We start from the raw sequence: 23321 nt of genomic DNA on the forward strand, positions 1-23321 counted from the left end.
CATTTGAGGTTTTATTTATTTTAAGACCTTCTAAGAACCAGATTTTTATTATGTCAAGACATATAAAACTACAGGATTCAAATAGGGTGTACTTTGATTTTCTCATGTCTATACAGTGCTGATATTCAAGACAATTAAAATGTGGATGGAGAGTTGTGTCCTTATCACAAGTTCATAGTAATGTTGTGTTTAATGCTTTTGATGAGTTCCAGAACAAGTAGTCTTTCCCCCAGGAATAGTTTTATCAATATCTCCAACTTAAGGGCCCTTTACATGGGCCGAGAATTAAAATGATCATTGCTGACAAGCATTCATAATAACGCTTGTTAGCGATGATCTGGCGGTGTAATGTACCGCCGATTACCCGATGAACCAGTGAAGCGCTCGTTCATCGGTAATTGGATCATTAGTGCAGCACAAAAATCCTTGTCTGTATGGGTCTGTATGGGAAAGAGCGATGGCATTGGCGATCGCTCCTCCCCATAATCTGGAGGAGCTAGAGGAGATCTGTGCATCTAAATGCACCGGTCTCCTCCACTAGAAATCAGCAGATTGTCGGTAAGGAATGCTTCCTTCCTGACAATCTGCTTGTGCATCGTCCCGTGTAAAGGGACCTTGAGACATGCCTTTAATGCTCAGAGTAGGCAAGGCCCAATTTCTAATGTTTACCACCCTTTACAGGATTTTGTGGCGGAGAGATAAATGGAAGCGGGATGTGGGGTACCTCACTGATGATCAATGGCAGGATATTTTTGCAATCTCCCCCATACTGTCTTTGGGAGAGGGCAGACGCATGTCACAATTATATTTTTTGCATAGAGTATATAAGACCCCCATCCGTGTTATAAAGAATAGATATTAGATCTGACTCATGCTGTCCGAGATGTGGCTTAGCCGATGCCCATATGCTTCATATGGTATGGAATTGTATTTGATTATAGTCATTTTGGAGAGCTATCATTGATGTTATTTGATGTCTCCTCCATTCAAACACACTGATCCTGCACTAAACTCCAAACAGAACAAGTGAAAATGGCAGGTGCAGTGTATTTGAATAGAGATGATTTTCCTGGTCACGTGACCCTCCATTAGCAGCCATTTTATGGACAAGACCTCTTAGTGGACAGCACAAAAGACTTTGTGTACCTTATTAATATAGAAAATGGTGCACTATTTAAACAAAGGCTATATTAGTGTCATATAATCATCTTACATACACATTGGTCAACAATAACCAGAAAGTGGCCAACCCTTTTAAACAAAATTGCTTATCGATGTTCACCACTATACAGTATGTGATAGATGGTTAGATACGTCTGGATTGCCATCTAGTGTTTTACATGATCTTAGGGCCAGACTTCTGTTAACTGTAGCAGGTTAACATGATGCATTGATTGTAATTTTGTAGTAGCTCACCCACCTCACATGTACCAGGTGCTCACTTTCAACGGAAACACCCAATGCCGGTACAGAAAATATTTAGAAAAAACAACAGACTGAAAGGGAACTCAAAATATCCAGACGTAGTATGGAGTAAAAGGATAACAAAAATGTATTACATTTTTAAATACATTTTTGTTATCCTTTTACTCCATACTACGCCTTTCAGTCTGTTTTTTTGTCTAATATGATGCATTGACAGAGAAAAAATGGCAACTTTCTTGGCAAAGTTACCGTCTTTGTATAGTGTGCTACTGAATGAGTACTATGGTATACACACCTGCTAGTGCAGTTTTGGACTGCTACTGACTGGCTGTTGTGTCTCCTCTGGAGGTCCCTCCTTTATCCCATCCCTTTTTAATAGGTTAATAGGTTTAGGGTACGTTCACATTAGCGGCAGGGGACTCTGGCAGGCTGTACTGCATGTCGTACTTTTAGTCCGGCTGCCTCTCGCCGTGCTGCCGCCGGAACTTATAGTTAATGGGGACGGAGCGGCAGTCCGGGGGCACACGTGAACTAGCGGCAGGACGGATCCGACAGGCTGTTCACCCGCCGGAACAACCTGCCGGACTCCCCTGCCGCTGGTGTGAAACTAGCCTTACCTTTGTAAGTGTCTACTGTGGGGATTCGCTCTAGTAGGCAGGGTAAGCGGACGCAGTACAGAGGCAAAAACAAGGTTGTAAAGCAAAGTTCAGTGTTTATTCACACATAAGAAAAAAAACAAGCCAAAAGTAACGGTGTTCAGTTTTGGTTTTGGTGCCTGTTCACACCACACAAAGTCCACAGTGCAAAAAGACTTCACCTAGGCCGGCAGTTTTCCACCCGCAGTCCACAGCAGGCTTTAGAGGCCTGTTTCCCCAGCATGCGGCTCTCTCAAATAGATTGCCTCAGTGTCTCAAGACACAGACTCCACAGCTTCTCTGTCATGGAGGATAATCCACCCCAGCTTAACGTGCTGGCTGGGTTTTTATATCCCAGCCAAAACCTGGCCTGGAACCGTGGGGAACAGCCACCCACCCTGCTCTTTGGCTGCTCCCAATAAGAACCGGCCCGGATCGGCTTTATAGCCATACTAACAGCTGAAGTGTCAAACTGCAACTGCAAAACTGACACTTCAGGGAAAAACCCGGTTCTTACCTCACCGAGGCCAGGAACCTCGGTGACACGTATCTTCCGTCAATGACGGCGCCTTGTTCCTTCTTACACTACGGATATGTATCTTTCATTATGTATGTATGCTATTGACACTTTGTTGAATAAAAAATAACAAAATCTATCAATAAAAACTATCTGATTGAGAAAAAGATGTGGATGGAGACATCCTAACAATTACAGTTTTGAACCACTGGGAGGCAGAGGTTATAACAGGTGTAGAATGTGAGTGATCTGTCATGGTACTAAGGCAGGTTGTAGATTGTAAGCCCTCATGGACAGAGTCCTCTCTAAATCTGTAATAATCATGAAGTGGGTCATAAAGTGACCCTCAAAGTCATGAGTTAAAAATGGTATGTAAGTCAGTGCCTACAAGAATGTTCAGGCCCCCCAGAGCGTTTCGCTTGGGGGACACATGGGGGCAATGACACCATTAATATGTGTTTTTGTATGGTTTTGCTGGTTTTTCTCTCTCCCCCCCCCCCCCTCCTTTTTCTTGTTTTCCCGCTCTTTTATTTCAGGTTTTTATGAAAGGGTTAAGTCCTGTCAGAATCAGCTGGTTTTATCCGGTCTCACCTGAGCCTTGGATGACAAGCAGGGATCCTCACTGATTGGTGCAGCTGGTTGCTGGGGGAGATTTCTGGACAGCTGATTGGTGTGGATGCCAGCGGCGGGAAAGTTTAGTCCTTAAAAAGAGGGTTTCGGCGGCGCTTCTGGGCCAGTTTTATCAAGACCGGATCGTCGCCCCGCCCTCCCTCCCTATTCTTATGCTTATGTCGCTTTGCTTTATTAGAGGGGCTGTATCACTCAGCTACTGCTGAGTGGATTTCGGTAATTATTGGAATTTTTAATGGTTATTTATTTATGAATTTGAAGTTTTAATTATTTATTAATTTATTTACCCTTAATAAAGCATTGCGGCCATTTTTATTCCAACACAAAGTTGTCATGTCATTATTTTTAGTATTTATTTTGGTTAAGTTAAGTCAGAAATGGGTCATTTGCCTCCATGATAGAATGAAGGGGCCCCCCCAGAGCGTATAGCTTGGGGGACACATGGTGGCAGGGGCACTGGTTTTATTTGAGTCAATTTTATGGGTTTGGTTATGGTTCTGGTTTTGTATGTTTTCTCTCCTCCTCCCCCCATTTTTTCCCTTTTAATCCAAATATAGGTTTTCCTGACAGGAATCCAGCTGTCTGGTTCCCCTAGTGATCTGCCTGGTAACGGGACGCTTTGAACAGCTGTCAGGATTGGCCAGCTGTTTTCAGAAGCGGGAAATGCTGGACAGCTGATTGGCAGCTGTCATTTTGAGCGGGAACCCATGTAAATAAAAGTGACAGCTCACAGGTGCCCAGCTGTCAGTTCCAGTGGAGCACCCTTCAAGGAGCAGCGCCTGTCAAGAACGAGATGGAAGACTTACTGCGGTGCCTGATCCTGAGAGCGGAGTCGTCGGGAGGAGAAGAGTGGCTGTGGAGCTGTCTCGCTCAGCCCATACCCGGCGGCGGTGAAGCGGCGGCGGATCCGGAGGAGGAAGAAGCGCTGGAGCCAGGAGAAGAGGATGAAGTCGTCTGTCAAGTGGCCAGTGGGGAAGCGGAGGTGGCGGCGCCGCGCAGCAAAAGAGCTAAGAGACATGCGCGTGCCGGCACCCCGCCCCCTGAAGACGTCACCGATGCCGCATCATACCCAAGCGCCGGGCCGCAAGCGGTGTCTGCCACTGATGACGTCACTGCCCGGCGGCGTCATCAAAGAGCGCCGGCCGGCAAGGCCACTAGGAATAGCCGGCGGCGCTCCAATGCAGCGGATGACAGATATGACAGCACCGTGTGCCCCATGTCAACAGGGCATGAAGAAGAAGTCAGTGGACAGGCTGGCACATCCGTGCAGCATCCGTTTGCGGTATCCGGCCAGTATCCTGGGAAGATCCGGATGAAGATTCCTCAGTCCGGTTCCGGGCAGGAGGTCCATGCCAGTGGTGAGCATGCAAATATTGATGTCATGTTTAACAATGAGAAGTTTCTTACAGGTCTTAACTCATTGTTTGCCGAATTTTTAAAAAGTAAAGTTTCAACTGCGGCTGCGGGTGTGTGGTCATCCCTGCCAGCGCCGCAGTCAAAGAAAATGCCTGTTTTAGAAAAAGGTTCAGGGGTTCCAGAACTCTGTATAAAAGAGGTTCTCCCCTGTGAAGTTTCTCCTCTGGGTTTCCATTTGTCAAATGGGATCAAAGAGAAGATATGGAACTTTGAATTTGTCGATTTATTATCTTTGCTTCCTTCTAATAGGGAACAAAATGTGGAAAGAAAGGATGATAAAAGTGAGGATGTAAGAAAGCGCCTGCAGCCAAGATCTTTTAACAATTGGTTGCAGGTGTTTTGTATATACGCTGCGGTGCTGGGAGAAAGGCATCCTGAGAAGTGCTCGGGCCTTTTCCAGCACCTTGATATCATACTGGAAGCATACAAGAACTTTGGTGGTATTGCATGGTTCCAGTATGATGAGACGTTTAGGCAAAAACTGGCAATCCATCCGTCCTTAAATTTCGGTGTTAAGGACATAGGCTTATGGATGAATTTGATGCTGCCGCAGAGGACTGTGCAGCAAAGGCAGACTCCTACAAATCAATCTCTTAGGAAGGGAGTTTGTTTTGCTTTTAACGAGTCCTCTTGCAAGTGGCTTGCCAGTTGTCGCTATAAACATGAATGCTCCCTTTGTGGGGGTAATCATCCTTTGTTGCGTTGTTTTAAGAAAAATCAGCCTTACTTTCTTGCTACCAAAGAGCAATTATCTAAAAGCATGGACGCCAGTGAGACTAATAGAATTGGTGCCATGGCTAAACAAGTACCCAGACAGGGAGAAAGCTAGTTTGCTTTTTAACGGTTTTTTATCTGGTTTTGATATCCCGCAGTTTAAGGGTTTTGGTTGTAAATTTGTTGATAATTTGAAGTCTGTTCATGTTTTTTCTGAGGTAGTTAGAGATAAAATTAGTAAAGAATTAGAGTACGGTAGAATAGCGGGTCCATTTCAGCACCCACCTTTTAAAAATTTCAGATTGTCCGCTCTGGGTATAGTACCAAAGAATAATCCGGGGGAATTTAGGTTGATTCACCACTTATCGTACCCTAAGGATTCTTCTTTGAATGACGAAATTGCCAAGGAAGAGGCTGCTGTTTCGTATGCTTCCTTTGATGAGGCGGTAGAATTGTTGAGGAGGTTCGGTAATAAAGCATTGTTAGCTAAGGCAGATATTAAAGCTGCGTTTAGATTGCTCCCAGTAAAACCGGCTGGTTTTAATTCCCTTGGTTTTAGCTTTGAAGGAGAATTTTTCTTTGATAAATGCCTACCGATGGGTTTTTCTAAGTCATGTGTATATTTTGAAGCTTTTTCTTCCTTTTTACATTGGGTGATTCAGGAATCTTTTCCTGATGGTGGGATTTTGCACTATTTAGATGACTTTTTGTTTATAGGTTTTGCGGATTCAGTGTGTTGTGAACAGTTATTGCAAGGTTTTTTAGACATGTGTCTGAAATTTGGCATACCAATAGCCCAAGAAAAGACCATATACCCGTGCTGTTGTTTAGAATTTTTGGGTATTGAGTTGGACAGCATCAGTATGGAATTTCGTTTACCAGAAAAGAAGTTGCTTGATCTCAGATTGTGTATTTTAAGGCTATTGTCAAAAGATAAATGTACGTTGAGGGAGCTTCAGTCTCTTTTGGGTTCTTTAAATTTCACTTGTAGGATCATTCCTATGGGGAGAGTATTTTCAAAGCGGTTATACTTTGCCACTAGAGGTTTAAAGTCCCCTAAGGCTCACATCAGGCTAGCTAGACATTTAAAGGACGACTGATTGTTGTGGTTAGAATTTTTGAAGAAGTTTAATGGGAAAATTTGTTTTCAGGAAGAGTTTGTTGATTCAGATGCGTTAAAATTGTTTACAGATGCAGCGGGTAGTGTTGGTTTTGGGGCCTTTTGGAATAATAAGTGGAGCGCTGGGACATGGCCAGAGTCTTGGATTGTAAATATGTTTGTATCAAATCTAGTTTTGTTAGAGTTATTCCCGGTAGTGGTAGCTATTGTTATATGGGGTTCATATTTTAGTAATAGGCGGATTCTTTTGTTTACGGATAATCAAGGTGTTGTTTTTGCAGTAAATACATTATCATCAAAGTGTGAGGAAACGGTGCGTTTATTGAGACATTTAGTATTATGTTGTATGAAGTTTAATATTTGGTTGAAAGCTAAATACATCCCAGGTAAAAAGAATGATATTGCAGATGCATTATCTCGATTTCAGTGGAAAAGATTCTGGGAGCTCGCGCCAGAAGCAGACTTGGAAGGAGTTCCGTGCCCAGAGCATCTGTGGGATCTAGTTCTGATCTAATAGTTAAAAGTATCCAAAGGTCTTTGGCATCTAGAACATGGGATGCGTATTCATCCGCATGGAATAGGTGGCTTTCATTTAATCAAAGGGAAGGTGGGACTCGGAATACCGACAATGAGAATGAAGGTTTAGCCTTCATTTCATCTATGTTAGAGGATGATTGCTCTTTTTCTCACATTTCAAAGACAGTTGCGGGAGTCTCCTTCTTTCAAAAGCTGTACGGTCAGCAGTGTTTAGCAAATTCTTTTATTATTAAGCAGGTTTTGAAGGGTGTGAAGAGGAGCAATCAAAAGAGGGATAAGCGTGGTCCAGTATCTCTGAACCTTCTATTAGAAATAGTCAATGTGCTAAATACGGTTACAAAGAGTATGTTTGAATCATCATTATTTAAAACTGCGTTCATTCTTGCCTTTTTTGGAGCTTTTAGGATAGGTGAGTTAGTGGCTGAATCAAAAAGAGCGGATCCGAGTCTGCTCTTTTCTGATGTATCCTTGGGACAAGGTAATGTGAGAATTCGAATTAGTAAATCAAAAACCGATCAAATGGGTCGTGGTCAGATGATAACATTAAACAAATGGTTCAATTCTCCGCTTTGTCCTGTCGGTGCAGTGTCTTCATGGTTGGAAGTCAGGCCAAAAGTGAAGGGAGCTTTCCTAATCCATGAAGATCACAGCCCATTGACAAAATTTCAATTTAATTCCATATTTAAAAAATGCCTGAAGGCAATTAAGATGGATCATTTACATTTATCCTCACATTCATTCCGTATAGGGGCTGCCACGGAGGCTGCAAATTTTGGCCTTGAGGATGCAGTCATAAAAAGAATTGGTAGATGGGCTTCTAACAGGTTTAGATTATATGTTAGACCACAGTTATTATCGTGCTAAAAAAATCTTGTTTTGCAGGTTCCCGTACGGTTATTTGGTTAGTGGGACATTCTTTTATTTATTGGGCTCGGAAGAGAGCTTTGAAGAGACAGTACATGGAAAATCTCTCATTTGATGTTAATAAATGTTTAGTTTTATGGTTTGGTGTACGGGGTTTACAGTGGAACGACTTACTCACGGTAATGCAGAAGTTATGTTCAAAGTGGCCTTTGCCTAACATTATTGTCTTTCATCTAGGTGGCAATGATGTGGGGAGAGCCAAGACAGTAGATTTGTTATCAAGAATGAAGCAGGACTTAGCCTTAATTAAAGGCATATTTCCCGAGGCATTCTTGATTTTTTCCGAAATTGTTCAAAGGATGGTTTGGGCTGGTACTGAACAACGGAAATTGGAAAAAATAAGGATAAGAGTTAACAGAGCTATAAGTAAATTCATGCCGTCAATTGGGGGTCAGAGCTACCGCCACATTGATTTGGAAGGTTTCGTCCCAGGGTTATTCAGACCTGATAATGTACACTTATCAGATATTGGTCTGGACATTTTCAATTTAGGGCTGCAAAGCAGTATAGAAGTTGGTCTGTGTTGCTTGTTTGGGGGGGGGGGGGGGGGGGCCATGCCTGTTAGGCATTGGCTTGTGGGGTGATCGGTCACCCAGCTCTTGCTGGGTGGACTTAATGGTCCATAAGTTAATGAGATTTAAGTATTTATTCAATTATTTATATTTTATGGTTGGATTATTTTATTGATATTTATTAATTAAGTATTTGGTTAAATTGGTATGTTATCTTGGTAAACCCCAAATAAAGCAACACGGCCTATTTATTCCACACTGAATTGTCTCATGTTTTAATTATTTATTAGGTAAGGTTATACGGTTTTTTAGGAAATGTGTCCTCTGCCACCCATGAAGGGGCCCCCCCAGAGCGTATAGCTTGGGGGACACATGGTGGCAGGGGCACTGGTTTTATTTGAGTCAATTTTATGGGTTTGGTTATGGTTCTGGTTTTGTATGTTTTCTCTCCTCCTCCCCCCATTTTTTCCCTTTTAATCCAAATATAGGTTTTCCTGACAGGAATCCAGCTGTCTGGTTCCCCTAGTGATCTGCCTGGTAACGGGACGCTTTGAACAGCTGTCAGGATTGGCCAGCTGTTTTCAGAAGCGGGAAATGCTGGACAGCTGATTGGCAGCTGTCATTTTGAGCGGGAACCCATGTAAATAAAAGTGACAGCTCAGAGGTGCCCAGCTGTCAGTTCCAGTGGAGCACCCTTCAAGGAGCAGCGCCCCGCCCTCCCTCCCTATTTTAATGTCGTGTTGCATATTTTGGGGGTGATCGGTCACCCAGCTCTTGCTGGGTGGACTTAATGGTCCATAAGTTAGGCTACTTTCACACTAGCGTTCTGCTGTCCGCTCGTGAGCTCCGTTTGAAGGGGCTCACGAGCGGAGCAGAACACTTCCGTCCAGCCCTGATGCAGTCTGAATGGATGCGGATCCGCTCAGACTGCATCAGTCTGGCGGCGTTCAGCCTCCGCTCCGCTCGCCTCCGCACGGCCAGGCGGACAGCTGAACGCTGCTTGCAGCGTTCGGGTGTCCGCCTGGCCGTGCGGAGGCGTGCGGATCCGTCCAGACTTACAATGTAAGTCAATGGGAACGGATCCGCTTGAAGATGACACCATATGGCTCAATCTTCAAGCGGATCCGTCCCCCATTGACTTTACATTGAAAGTCTGAACGGATCCGCTCAGGCTACTTTCGCACTTAGAAATTTTTCTAAGTTATTAATGCAGACGGATCCGTACTGAACGGAGCCTCCGTCTGCATTAATATGATCGGATCCGTTCAGAACGGATCCGATCAAGCGCTAGTGTGAAAGTAGCCTTAATGAGATTTAAGTATTTATTCAATTATTTATATTTTATGGTTGGATTATTTTATTGATATTTATTAATTAAGTATTTGGTTAAATTGGTATGTTATCTTGGTAAACCCCAAATAAAGCAACACGGCCTATTTATTCCACACTGAATTGTCTTGTGTTTTAATTATTTATTAGGTAAGGTTATACGTTTTTTTAGGAAATGTGTCCTCTGCCACCCATGATTGCTTGCAGCGGATCTCCTTTAGGACAGAGCTGTCATCTGTGACAAGACTTTAGCCACAGTACCTGCAGAGAGTCTGAGGAAGTCTGAAGTCTACCTCCTGTCTCATGGCTGGTACAAGCTGCTTCAGTCTGGGGTTGTGTCTCAGACTAGGTATTAAACTGTAGTTCTATAAGCTCCTGACTGGAGAGTCTCTTTGGGCTCATTTGTATTGTACTTGTTTTACTTTTCATCTCGTGTATAAGGAATCCATGCCTTCATATAAAAATGGTTTTGTATGCACCCATTGCAGGCTATGAGAGATGTGTTCTGAAGCAGTGCAGTACAGGTTGATAATATTAAACATCATTCAAACTTCCCAATTTTTGTGTAATTTTCTAAAATCCAAAAACACATTTTCACTGTTTGCAGTTTGCTTTTTCCAAGAACACATCAAATATATCCATAGGTACCTACCAGATGGTGGCCAAAATAGTTGCTGGTATATGGCTGTATAAAATGTGCCTTTCCATACAGAGGTATGCCACACATTATCAATTTTTTAGCATGGGAGCCTGTGGGTGCGCTATGTCACTGTATGTCATGCACATAAATGGAAACAAGATGAAAACACGTCAGAACCAATCTACTCACCTTTGTAGTTCATCAAATCTTCGGTGTAAGCCAACATGCTGGGGAAAACACTGCTGAGGAACAGCCCAAGAAAAGCTGTACCAATAAAAAGACCGGGTATACTGTTCTGTGACAGCAGCAGGAACAGGAACGTGCCCGACATGCCAACCTGGTGAGAAAAGTGAAAACAATGACTTATTTTAGGGCCTGTGACGGTTCAATGAATTCTTGGTAATTTTAGCTGAATTCCCTGTAGTGTTGTAGCTTAGGTTACCATACTGTTATTAAACCAGAACTACGCATATCTGATACTTATGGAAAATGCAGATCATGTGTCTGTCTTTATGTGAAACTGTAATTCTAGATGAAGTTTTTAGTCTTATCACAGTAAGAAAGCCAATGCAGTAGGGCTTAAACAGCAACCTGTTTGGAAAATTAAAGTAGCTGTCCTACAATTTAAAGGGTCACTGAGTTTTTACCAAACGTTTGGTAAAATTTGTCATGGAGACATATCAAAAGTATTGATTTGTGGAGGTCTGAGTGATGAGATCCCCACCGATGGCTAGAAACGAGGACAGAGAGAAACGCCCGCATATCACTCTCTTTTTACTCACAGCAAGAGACATTATCAAGACAGGCCCATAGAGTTTCTACTGAGTCTGTCTAGCATGATATGCGGACACTTCTCTCTCTTTGTTCTAGCGATTCATGGGGGTCTCAGCACGGACCCCTACCAATCACATTTTTTTATATGTCTTTATAACAGATCAAAAGTTTGATGAAAACTCAGTAACCGTTTAACTATATCACCTATCCACAGGATAAGTTATGTGTCTGATCAATGGGCGTCTGACTGCTGGCACCTCCACCGAGTACAAGAACAAGAGTCCTGTGTTCACCCATATAAATAGAGCAGCAGTCAAGCATGTCTGTCACTTTTTTAATCTCTATGGGGCTGCTGAGGAGAAGCCAAGTACAACATTCGCCTATCTCCTTCAGTCCTATAGAGTTGTACTGAGTGGCAGTGCACATGCTTGACTGATGCTCCATTCACACAGGGGAGAGGGGGAATGCACAGGACCCCTGTTCTTATGATCAATGGAGGTTCTAGTTGTCAGACCCTCACTAGTCAGATACTTATAATCTATCCTGTGAATACATCATAAGTTTATATAGTGGAACAACCTCTTTAAAGTTATTTGCATGAAACTTTCCCCTGTTCAATCAAAACCTCAACTTCTCACTACAGAAGCATAATAAACTGCAATACATCTGATAAAGTTAGTGGAGGTGATGGGGCTCATTGGCTTTATGATAAATAGAGTCACTAAGCTGCAGATTGGTGCTCAATATCTTGCTCAGATTTCCTGCTGAGAGAGGGGAGAAGGGCATCCCAGAGCTATATGGCCATGTTCAGCACCAAGTGAATGTATCTTTATTAATACTCTGAACTAAATGAATTACCGCTAATGAAAAATGTTGTACACCATATGGGAACTGTTTTATGTATAGATGGATTTTAATACTAGATTTTCATATAAAACAAAAATGTGTATGTGAATGTTTTAGTTGCATGATAAATATATACTTTCAGTATTAAAAATTAATGTCATGGTGGTCAAAAACAAATGTTCACCTCGCATTCAGACAACTTACAAGGTTAATAAAGAGCATGGAACGTGGAAGTACTTTGTAGGACACAGGTATGGAAATGAGCCTTCCCAGGGTAATACATGCCCAAAAGAGGCTAGGCAGATATCCTGCTGTCCTATGAGCCAACAACAGTGGTTCTTCCACAGCGTAACTGTAGATAAAGCCAGAGTATTCACCCTGTAAAAAAACATGCAGAATAGTAAGTGTCTTATAGGAACTCTATAAAACTAATACACTGTGTTATACCTGGTGGAGGGCCTGAGAGGGTGGTGCACGAAACCTGTCTTCTGCTTTCTACCTAAAGTCCCTATTACATTCAGGCCAATTATCAGCAATATGAACGCTCAATCCCAATAGTTGGCTCATATAATCGAGCAGCCGATAACTTGATTAACAAGCAAATGCTCATTCATCTGTTGGTCGTCATCTTTCATCAGGATGAAAGATGCCCATTAATTGGCAGCACATCCTCGAGTATAATCAGGGATGTGCTGGGGATAATGAAGAGAACAGAATGAGGGAGCAATAGTTCCTCCCACATTGAGTATGCATTGGCATGTGTAATCAAGCTGGTAAAAATGAGTGCTGGTGGATGTGTTATCTGTAATTGGCGCTCGTACTGCCCAAAGATTGGGCAGTGTAATAACACTCCTAGGGTACAGCCAAACGGTCAGGTTTCTGCATGCAATTTTGTAAGCCAAAATCAGGAGTGGATCATAAAAGGAAAGTATATAGGACAGATATGATTTTTTTTTTTTATTCACTCCTGGTTTGGCTTCCAAAACTGCATGTAGAAACCTCACTATGTGGCTGTACCCTTAGGCTCTTCACAAAGCATCTTATAGAGTATCAGTTTTTCCTGGAGTATTCCTTTAATGGATGGACTTTATGTATAATATTTGCCATATTCTTAGAAGCAATAAGAAACAAATCAAAAGCCATATATGTCATCAACTCTTAGCTCTGGTAAGTCGTTGTCAAGCCCTACATGTTTCCTCAGGAGAACAGCAGAGGAACAGTGGATTATGATGGCGGTATGCAATATAAGCCCAAGCGATCTGGTATATATCTGAATATGATGCTTGGAACTGGCGTCCATTGTGGACTTTTGCTGGCTCCACCACTATTTCTAATCACCCTACTACCTCTAAATTATAAGCCACAGAGGGCAATATCATACCTTTTTACGATTTATATATAATACCAGTATGGAACATGATTTGTATTTTGGCCTGGTGTGCAGAAAACATTGGTGGAAATTTACTAATAGTGGTAAAATTATTATGGCTCAGAATTGTACATTTCATGGCAAAATTGGATCTTATACCATTAATACTAGTCAAGCTTAGCAGAGGTCCTATGGCAAAAATGTGTGCAGAAGAAGGACTATGGTAGTTGCCCTTCAGCCCTGCCAATAATCCCACCCTATATGCAATCAGGGGAAACTGTACAATATTTTTTATGGCAGAACCCCTTTTTGTAGTAAAATATGAAAATGTTATGTTTGGAGAATGATTACTATATGCCCACAGTTTTCCATACATTTCATGACCGAATATAAATTGTCTCACATAGAGTTTTTTTTTTCCATTTTAATCATTCAGAGACTGCAAAAGTACAAATCCTGGTTTTGTCTATCTAGCCACAACCTCTCTTGCTTGTATTCACATGCCTATTTTTGTTGCCTGCATCCTATCTATTACTGGTTATTCTTATCTGTTATCTGGGCAGTTTAGTAGCACATGATCATCGCTGCTACTTTTTCTCTTTCAGTTGGTAGTATCTTTCGTTTTCATCATAAACTCCCTTTATGTATTCATCCTGCCACATTTTCACATACAGCCCATAGCACAGCATTAACACAACCATGTACGGCACATGTATCTCACCACTATTCCATCTGTCATGAACAGGACCATTGCCGAACACACATGAATGGCAAAAAATGTATACGGGGCGTTCAATAACTTTTTATTTTGGCAGCAAAGCAAGTGAACTCCATGACCTGGGGGAACAAGCAAATTATAATAATACACAGTGCAGAGGATGATGGTTGGGTAGTTGTGCAGCACTCATATATCATTTTGTGTAATTAAGTGACGTATCATGCCTTAAATGATCAGACGCTATTTATAAAGAATGAATTGCAGGTTGAGCTTGAGTTGTGGTTCTTTTATTATATCAAATGTTGTCCTTATGTATTAATTCATTAAAGGAGTTTTCCAAACTGGTCTTGTCTAAGAAGGAAAAAACCTAAAACACACATGTTAGATCATACATCACTTCTTGCTCCACTGCATCTTCTATACATTTACTAGAGTAGGGTCAACATGGAGTTTTTTGGAAGTGGTTTTTCATTTCTGGCTTTGGCTGAGAAAGCTGCCTCAAAACTTTAGTGTTTTGGGAGTTGAATATTAATGACCTATCCTCAAAATAGGTTATAAATATCTGATCAGTGGGGGTCGGACTCCCTGGCCTGCACCCCTGACGATCTGCTGTTTAAAGAGGTCGCTGTGCTTCAGTGAGCACTGTGATTTTAAAGGGTTTCTGTCATCAGAAACATCGTTATATAGCTGGCTGACATTAGCGATGTGCTAATGTCAGCAGAACATAACTGTATGACTTATATCTCCTTGCCTGCCGCCGTTTGCGCTAAATAATGACTTTTATAATATGCAAATGAGTCTCTAGGCGCTAGTGGGGCGTTGCTGCAGCACCTAGAGCAGTGGTGGCGAACCTATGGCATGGGTGCCAGAGGCGGCACTCCGAGCCCTCTCTGTGGGCACCCGCACTAAGGCATATGGTGTACCAATATGCCTTAGACTTTTCCTGCCATTCATCAGCGCAGGGCGCATTATGAACGGCACAGGCAGCGCACTGAATCTAGGCAGGCTATTATAGCTAAATGATAAAGTACATGAAAGATATACTGTATTGGTATTCAGGGTAAATTGCCGTGTTGGCACTTTGCGATAAATAAGTGGGCTTTGGGTTGCAGTTTGGGCACTCGGTCTTTAAAAGGTTCGCCACCACTGACCTAGAGGCTCCATCCTCTCACCGTTTGGCACGCCCTTGTAAAGGTGATTGGCATCCTCGGTCTCCTCCGTGTCCCGCAAATCCCACGCCTGCGCCGTCCATTTTAGTATTAGGCGCAGTGAGTGAAGGACGCTCGCCTGCGCCTAATACTAAAATGGACGGCGCAGTCACATGGCCTGTGTGCAGCTCCGTTTCATTCAAGTGACTAGGCCTGGACTGCAATACCAAACACAACCGCTGTACAATGTAAGGCAATAGGGTTGAATGGTGAGCCACAGCCTCTTAAAACCGCTGATCAGTGGGGGTGCCAGGACTTGGATACTCCCAGAAAACCCCTAGAAGGAGTGATTATGATTTCTTTTTAATAATAGTACTCTGTACAACACAATTGTAGTTAAAAAAAATTATAATGCAACATCCATAAAGATTTAGAGATTCTGGCCTATATAATTTTCTGCTGAATCCTTGGCTAAACAATATTTCCAGATTACTGAATAAAACAAAAACCTAAAACAAGGACATTTAGAAATGAACTAGAATGAAGATTTTTCAGATCCAAAACTTTTTTTTATAATGCTCAGGAGCCTGAACAATAAATTACCGTAAATAGTCTCAGTGCATATAGCATTTACTTTCCAAATACAATGTAATACATTCACTATCATACCATACTTATATGTATCTACTGTAGACTGTATGATACTGGACAAAGGTATATGAGATTATGTTATGTGATTACTGGGCCAATGAATGTTGGATCTGACTGCAACTTTATTTTCTTAAGAGTTACATGGGATTTTAAAACACCCCCTCTGAAGCCAGGAAGACTAATTTAATCTGTTAACACGTTAGGGTCCACTCACATGTCCTCAAAATGGGTCCGCATCTGTTCCACAATTTTGAGGAACGGGTGCGGACCCATTAATTTTCAATAGGGCCGCAAAAGATGCATCCGCACTTCCGTTCCGCAGCCCCGCAAACAAATAGAACATGTCCTATTCTTGTCCGAGGACAAGAAAAGGCATTTCTACTATAGTGTCGGCCATGTGCAGTCCGCAAAATGCGGAACTTTAGAATGCAGCATTTGCAGATGATTAATTCTGATCACCAACCCTAACACAGCCTTTCCACACATAATTAAATTGTTTGAAGAGTTTGGAAAACTTTCCAACTTTAAAGTCAACTACACAAAGTCAGAAGCCCTCACTATATCTTCTCCCCCAGGAATAGTCGACACACTGAGTAAAACGATGCCCTTTAAGTGGCAGCCGTCCCAATTAAAATATTTGGGTATATACTTGACCAAGGACACATCAGATCTCTATGGAGCAAATTATGCACCTCTGATTGGTGAGATTAAAAGAATGTTAACCTAACTTTCCATCCCATATTTCTACTGGTTGGGAAGAAAGAACCTTTTGAGCACGTACAGTACAGACCAAAAGTTTGGACACACCTTCTCATTCAAAGAGTTTTCTTTATTTTCATGACTATGAAGGCATCAAAACTATGTATTAACACATGTGGAATTATATACATAACAAACAAGTGTGAAACAACTGAAAATATGTCATATTCTAGGTTCTTCAAAGTAGCCACCTTTTGCTTTGATTACTGCTTTGCACACTCTTGGCATTCTCTTGATGAGCTTCAAGAGGTAGTCACCTGAAATGGTCTTCCAACAGTCTTGAAGGAGTTCCCAGAGATGCTTAGCACTTGTTGGCCCTTTTGCCTTCACTCTGCGGTCCAGCTCACCCCAAACCATCTCGATTGGGTTCAGGTCCGGTGACTGTGGAGGCCAGGTCATCTGGCGCAGCACCCCATCACTCTCCTTCATGGTCAAATAGCCCTTACTTCCAAAGTTTTCCTAATTTTTCGGCTGACTGACCTTCATTTCTTAAAGTAATGATGGCCACTCGTTTTTCTTTACTTAGCTGCTTTTTTCTTGCCATAATACAAATTCTAACAGTTTATTCAGTAGGACTATCAGGTGTGTATCCACCTGACTTCTCCTAAACGCAACTGAGGGTCCCAACCCCATTTATAAGGCAAGAAATCCCACTTATTAAACCTGACAGGGCACACCTGTGAAGTGAAAACCATTTCAGGGGACTACCTCTTGAAGCTCATCAAGAGAATGCCAAGAGTGTGCAAAGCAGTAATCAAAGCAAAAGGTGGCTACTTTGAAGAACCTAGAATATGACATATTTTCAGTTGTTTCACACTTGTTTGTTATGTATATAATTCCACATGTGTTAATTCATAGTTTTGATGCCTTCAGTGTGAATCTACAATTTTCATAGTCATGAAAATAAAGAAAACTCTTTGAATGAGAAGGTGTGTCCAAACTTTTGGTCTGTACAGTATGTAATGCCCAAGCTGTTATATATGCTTCAGATGGTACCGATTTTTCTCAATCAGGTATTCTTCCGCATGATTAGATCCATCTTTTCCTCTTTTCTGTGGCAGAAAAAGAAACCCAGGATATCATATGTTGCCCTCATTCTTCCTCGATCTATCGGGGGCTTCGGCCTACCAGATATGCTGACATACTACAAAGCTATTCAATTGAAGAGGTGGATCTCACTATGTGTTGAAGGACATGATATCCTATAGACATGATATCCTATGGACATAGAGCGGGTTGTGCTAAGTGACCAACAAATGGCCAGCCTGTGGGGACTAACCAAGCCAAAAACCGCACTGTCAGGTCTAACGAGGGGAATCTATGATACCTCCAGTTCTTTACATGACAAATCCCCATTGATGTCCAAGCTCCCATTCTACATACCCAGCCACCTACTTCCATCCTATGCTCTTCCCTCCCGTCCCAATACCCCCAGCTTCTGAATCAAGCTAAAAGACAAATCAATTAAAGAGCTCCTCTCTGACATAGGCTCACAGGACAATATTTCACATTATTGCTCAAGCATATTACCCATAGGGAACTTCTTAGAAATTCATGAACTCTCCCGCTCCCTAAGGATGATCTTCCCCTGGGGTAAAGAACAAGGGGAACCTACTTGGTTGGAAAAAACTCTAAATCCCCTAACTATGCGCCCTAGATGGATCTCTTTTTTGTACTACTCCTTATTATCTGTGTCTCAAGCACCATGCCCTGCTTACATAGGGAACTGGGAAAAGGAACTCCAAAGGTCCTTCACGGAGTCAGAGATGGTCAAAATTTGCTGTAGGTCCCATGGGTTCTCCAAATGTGTACGCATACAAGAACACTCCTTTAAGATTTTGACTAGATGGTATAACTATCCAAAAAAGCTATTCCAATCTGGCTTAACCCAAAGCGACAGATGTTGGAGATGTCAATAGGAGTCTGGCTCCCTCCTTCACATATTCTGGGACTGCTCGGCCATACAGGGGTTCTGACAAAAGATAGAAGCTAAGATCAATCTGATTTGCGATACACAGGTAAAATTAACTCCGGAGGTGGTTCTGTTGTGGCTGCCCAATGACTCATAGTCACCATCCGAATCTAATCTGCCTACTCTCCTGGTGCAAATAGCTTGTTTGCTAGTTCCCCTTAATTGGCATAGAACGGACCCACCAACACTGGACCAATGGTTTGACAAGATTAGCCAAATCTATAGAATGGCAGCCAGGAAACATTATAGGTTCGTTAAAGGGAACCTGTCAGCGGCAAAAACCACCCCAAACTGCCAGCAGTACCTTCAAGTAGCCTGCAGTGTGTTTATAATGATGATTTTCTTCCTGCAGTCAGATGCGGTAAAAGCAGGAAAAAACGATCTTTTATCCCCTGAGCGCGCTATTTTCGAGTCACTCTTGAAGTCAATCGGAGAAGAAGGGGCAGGGAAGGGGGCGCGTTTACCTTGACTTGAAGCAAGGAGGCCGCTGCCCGCTTGACTTCAAGAGTGACTCGAAAATAGCGCACTCAGGGGATAAAAGATCGCTTTTTCCTGCTTTTACAACATCTGAATGCAGGAAGAAAATCATCATTAGAAACACACTGCCGGCTACTTGAAGGTACTGCTGCCGGTTTGGGGTGGTTTTTGCCGCTGACAGGTTCCCTTTAAGCTTTGGCACCCATGGAAAAAGTTTCCCCTTATACGTTACTCTACATCACACTACACTTCATTAGAATGCTTCATGCCCACAAAGTGCCTATAAGGGTCGCTGCTATGGTCTCTAGAAACCCAAGTGTTATACCATACTAGGTATCATGGAGGTGATTCAGCATTATTACTGATATGTATTACTGCTATTTATTACTGCTATTTATCAGCTTGTCTATGTCTGTGCCAATTCAGTCTCTGAGATGTACTGCAACCAGCCTAAATCTAATCTAAACTTAGCTGTATAGGTTGTTGTTTGTTCTCTATCTGCTATGATTATTATAGTTGTATGTTCTGCAATATTTCTGTTCTACTTTCACATACAATAAAAAAGATTTATAAAAAAAATTAAAATGCACCAAAATTTTATTTTTTGGGGAGTAAACTATGCTAACAAATATGTGGTGTCAAGTTAGAGCTGACAGTCTAAAAATGCACCAGATTTATTATCCAGCATCATCTATTGTGATAAATCTGGCGCAGTTTGAGATTTTCAAAAGTTTACGCTGTCGTTAGTAAATCTGCTTTCGTGTTACTTGAAAGCACCCTTTTCCAACAAATATAAAAATTCTAAAAATACTGTCGGTGTAATATGTCCCCTGGTATGCATTAGTCATTGTTTATCTTCATGATCGCTGCCTTTTACTGTACTTTACTAGACTAACTTCACCCATTTCTATAGCGTGAACCAGGCGATTGTATTGTGTGCTTAGCATTTGCTCTGACTGAACATCAATCAGCACAATGTAATCTGCAATGTAATCTGCAAATGGAAATTGCTCACCTTCCTCATGCCTATATCCTTTTTGTATTTCTGGATTCTTCTCTTCATTTATTTCCTTCTGAGTCTCCATTGCTAATTCATCAGCAGACAGTAAAGACCCCCGCCTGCGATGACAACCAGGCACTATGCCTTTCTGGTACATTAACAGGAATACAGCAATAGGCACAGGAAGCTGCAGGAAAATGGAAGAGAGACATACGATCTTAGGTCTTGTGACCAGTCACTAACCCTAAAATGAACATAAATTACCTTTTTGGGTTACAAGTCGAGACTATATATATATATATATATAAAAACATATGAAAAACTCACATTGATGGCAGCCATAATCCAAAAGGCATAAGACACATTTGACACTACTGGGCCAGAAAGAGGAAGGACATAGTGAGACACATTGCCTGGGTGATGTGGGACAATTGAGTTCCTTATGTGCTCAAGGTTACTGCTTCCATTCAAGGTGGTATTTGACTGGATACAGTTGGTGTCAGAAAGGAATGGATCCGCTATTAATGGACTCAACAGAGCTCCAAAACCAACAAAGAAGTGAAGTACCTAAGGGAGAAAACAAAAGTTCTCAATCCTGCCATCACTTGTTTACAGGGTCAATGGCTACTTGGTACATGCGCTTCAGGATTTTTGGCCGGAGCAAAAAGCGCAGCATGCTGCGGTATTTTCTCCGGCCAAAAAACGTTCCGTACCGGAACTGAAGACATCCTGATGCATCCTGAACGGATTACTCTCCATTCAGAATGCATTAGGATAATCCTGATCAGTATTCTTCCGGCATAGAGTCCCGACGACGGAACTCTATGCCGGAAGACAATAACGCAAGTGTGAAAGAGCCCTTAGTTAGCAATGACTGCCAGCGTAGTCAGAGGCGGTACAAACAAAACATATCTTGCATTCATGGACAATTATTTAAATATTGATACTCTTGGAACCCATTCACATGCTGAAGTATTGGGTCCTGCTTTTTTCTGGAATCTGCAATGGAAGCTTCTAACGGAACTTCCACTGCAGATGTGAACCTAGCGTTCACACTGCCAGGGGAAGTCACACTGCCAGGGGAAGTTTTGTTCGAATATATCCCCTGAAGTGGCTTCTGTAGCATTATATCCAAGACATTCAAATGAATTGGTGATCATAAACAGGGAAAAGCTGCTCTTAGCTGCATTCTTTCAGTTTTACAAATGGACAACCTTTTTCTATCTAAATCCATATGTCAGACTAAAGATAAAAGGGGATCTACAGGGATTATTTAAAATAGCCACCAGCAACCCACCCTAGAAGGTGAATAGGGTTGGTTGTGTGCAGCTGCAGAGCAGTCTGGAAAAGTGAGGGGGTGAGGCCTTGCTCCACTAGCACTGCGCTCTAGTGCTATTACGATCTACTTTAGAGCAGAAACTCTACTCTTCGGTCCTGTCAGGCTGCTCAGCCATGACAGCAAATGGCACACAGGATCGCATCATTACTAACTACTGTAGTGCAGGAACTCTTCTCTTCATTCCTGCCGGGCTGCTCAGCCATGCTAGCATATCACACACAGGATTGCATCATTACTATCTACTGTGGGTCAGGAACTCTGCTCTTCTTTCCTGTCAGGCTGCTCAGCCATAATAGCATATTGTAGGTAGGATTGCACCATTTACTAACTATTGTAGAGCAAAGTCCCTGCTCTCCAATAGATAGTAATGATGTGATCCTGAGTATGCTATGCCAATATACTGTCATGCCCAGTAAGCAAGGAATACTCAGCAATGAACGCAGGCGTCTGAGCATTGTGCTAGTTAAGCTAGGTCCCGCCCCCTCTTCCCATATGCAGCTCTTCAGCTGGATGCAATCCTTCCAACATTCTTTCCAGAATGGGCTGCTAACAGCCATCTGAAATAGTTTTCAGAGAACCCCTTTAAATAAATATTTAAAGTTCATATATAGGTTAGAATATGTAATGACATGCATATCCAGTGGTATGCGATGCATATGTGAGGTGAGGGGATTGCCTCAGGTGGTGCTACCTAGGGATGGAGGCAGGGCTGTGGACAAAGAGAGCTTCCATTGTGGAAGTGCTCATCTCTCCATATTTAACCGTATCGCCATCCTCGGCTATACAGTTAACTGGTGCTATGTTCCCTCTGATAGGCCGGCACAGGAAGCGCGATGACGTCATCATCATCGTACCGCCTGAGCCAGGTTTCATACAGCTCCGGACACAAACCGGAAGAGGCTGGTGTCCTGCACCGCATCCTGGGAGGATGAAGAAAAAGTAGGAAATTAAGATGTCTGTGTGCGTGTCAAACTCTGCAGAGACAAGAGATGGCTGGAAGAAATCATCATGGCCGTCTGGTCCCAATGGAGAAGATGAGAAAAGAGAAACTCTGCATCAGAAGAGACATCAGTGGATGAGATATGTCATGCTGTATTACCTTGTATGTTTTATAGAGCTCTATGTAATGTTTTCCAAGTGTGTCTTTACCAGTAGGGCTGGAGGAAAAGGGCTAGGTTGAGAATTTGACATGGGGGGAAGCGCCATTTCAAGCTTTGCCTCAGGCAGCAAAAAGGCTCGGTGCATCCCACAATACCAAAAGATATTTAGTACTCCTAATCCTGAATTCCTAATCCTTTTAATTACAATTACAAAACAACCTTTTCAGCTTCTCATATTCGCTATGTCATTTAGGCCTGTGTCACTGTGGCAGTTTTTAAAGCATTTTTGAGCTAAATCCAGAAGTGGATCAAGCAAAAAGTAGTATAAGGCCATGCTTTATATTTCTCATTTACTTTCAACTTGCTTCTAGCTTAACCACCTCCGGACCGCCTAACGCAGGATCGCGTTCCGGAGGTGGCAGCGCTGCGCACAGTCACGCATATACGCGTCATCTCGCGAGACGCGAGACTTCCTGTGAACGCGCGCACACAGGCGCGCGCGCTCACAGGAACGGAAGGTAAGAGAGTTGATCTCCAGCCTGCCAGCGGCGAACGTTCGCTGGCAGGCTGGAGATGTGTTTTTTTTAACCCCTAACAGGTATATTAGACGCTGTTTTGATAACAGCGTCTAATATACCTGCTACCTGGTCCTCTGGTGGTCCCCTTTGTTTGGATCGACCACCAGAGGACACAGGTAGCTCAGTAAAGTAGCACCAAGCACCACTACACTACACTACACCCCCCCCCCCCGTCACTTATTAACCCCTTA

The 23321-nt window shown here is 42.5% G+C and overlaps 1 protein-coding gene across 1 annotated transcript in view; it reads right to left on the minus strand.

The window, feature by feature from the left end:
- The window catches only part of MFSD4A (major facilitator superfamily domain containing 4A), a 96228-nt gene that overhangs the window by 26295 nt on the left and 46612 nt on the right, over nt 1-23321 (minus strand). Inside the window, exons 4-8 of the mRNA XM_040423972.1 lie at nt 20441-20680; nt 20129-20300; nt 14110-14225; nt 12224-12397; nt 10589-10736 (exon numbers count right to left, since the gene is read on the minus strand). Coding sequence (XP_040279906.1) covers nt 10589-10736; nt 12224-12397; nt 14110-14225; nt 20129-20300; nt 20441-20680 — 850 coding nt within the window. The remainder of the gene's footprint in view (nt 1-10588; nt 10737-12223; nt 12398-14109; nt 14226-20128; nt 20301-20440; nt 20681-23321) is intronic.

This window comes from Bufo bufo, chromosome 3 (genome assembly GCF_905171765.1).
Source record: "Bufo bufo chromosome 3, aBufBuf1.1, whole genome shotgun sequence".
NCBI lineage: Eukaryota > Metazoa > Chordata > Amphibia > Anura > Bufonidae > Bufo > Bufo bufo.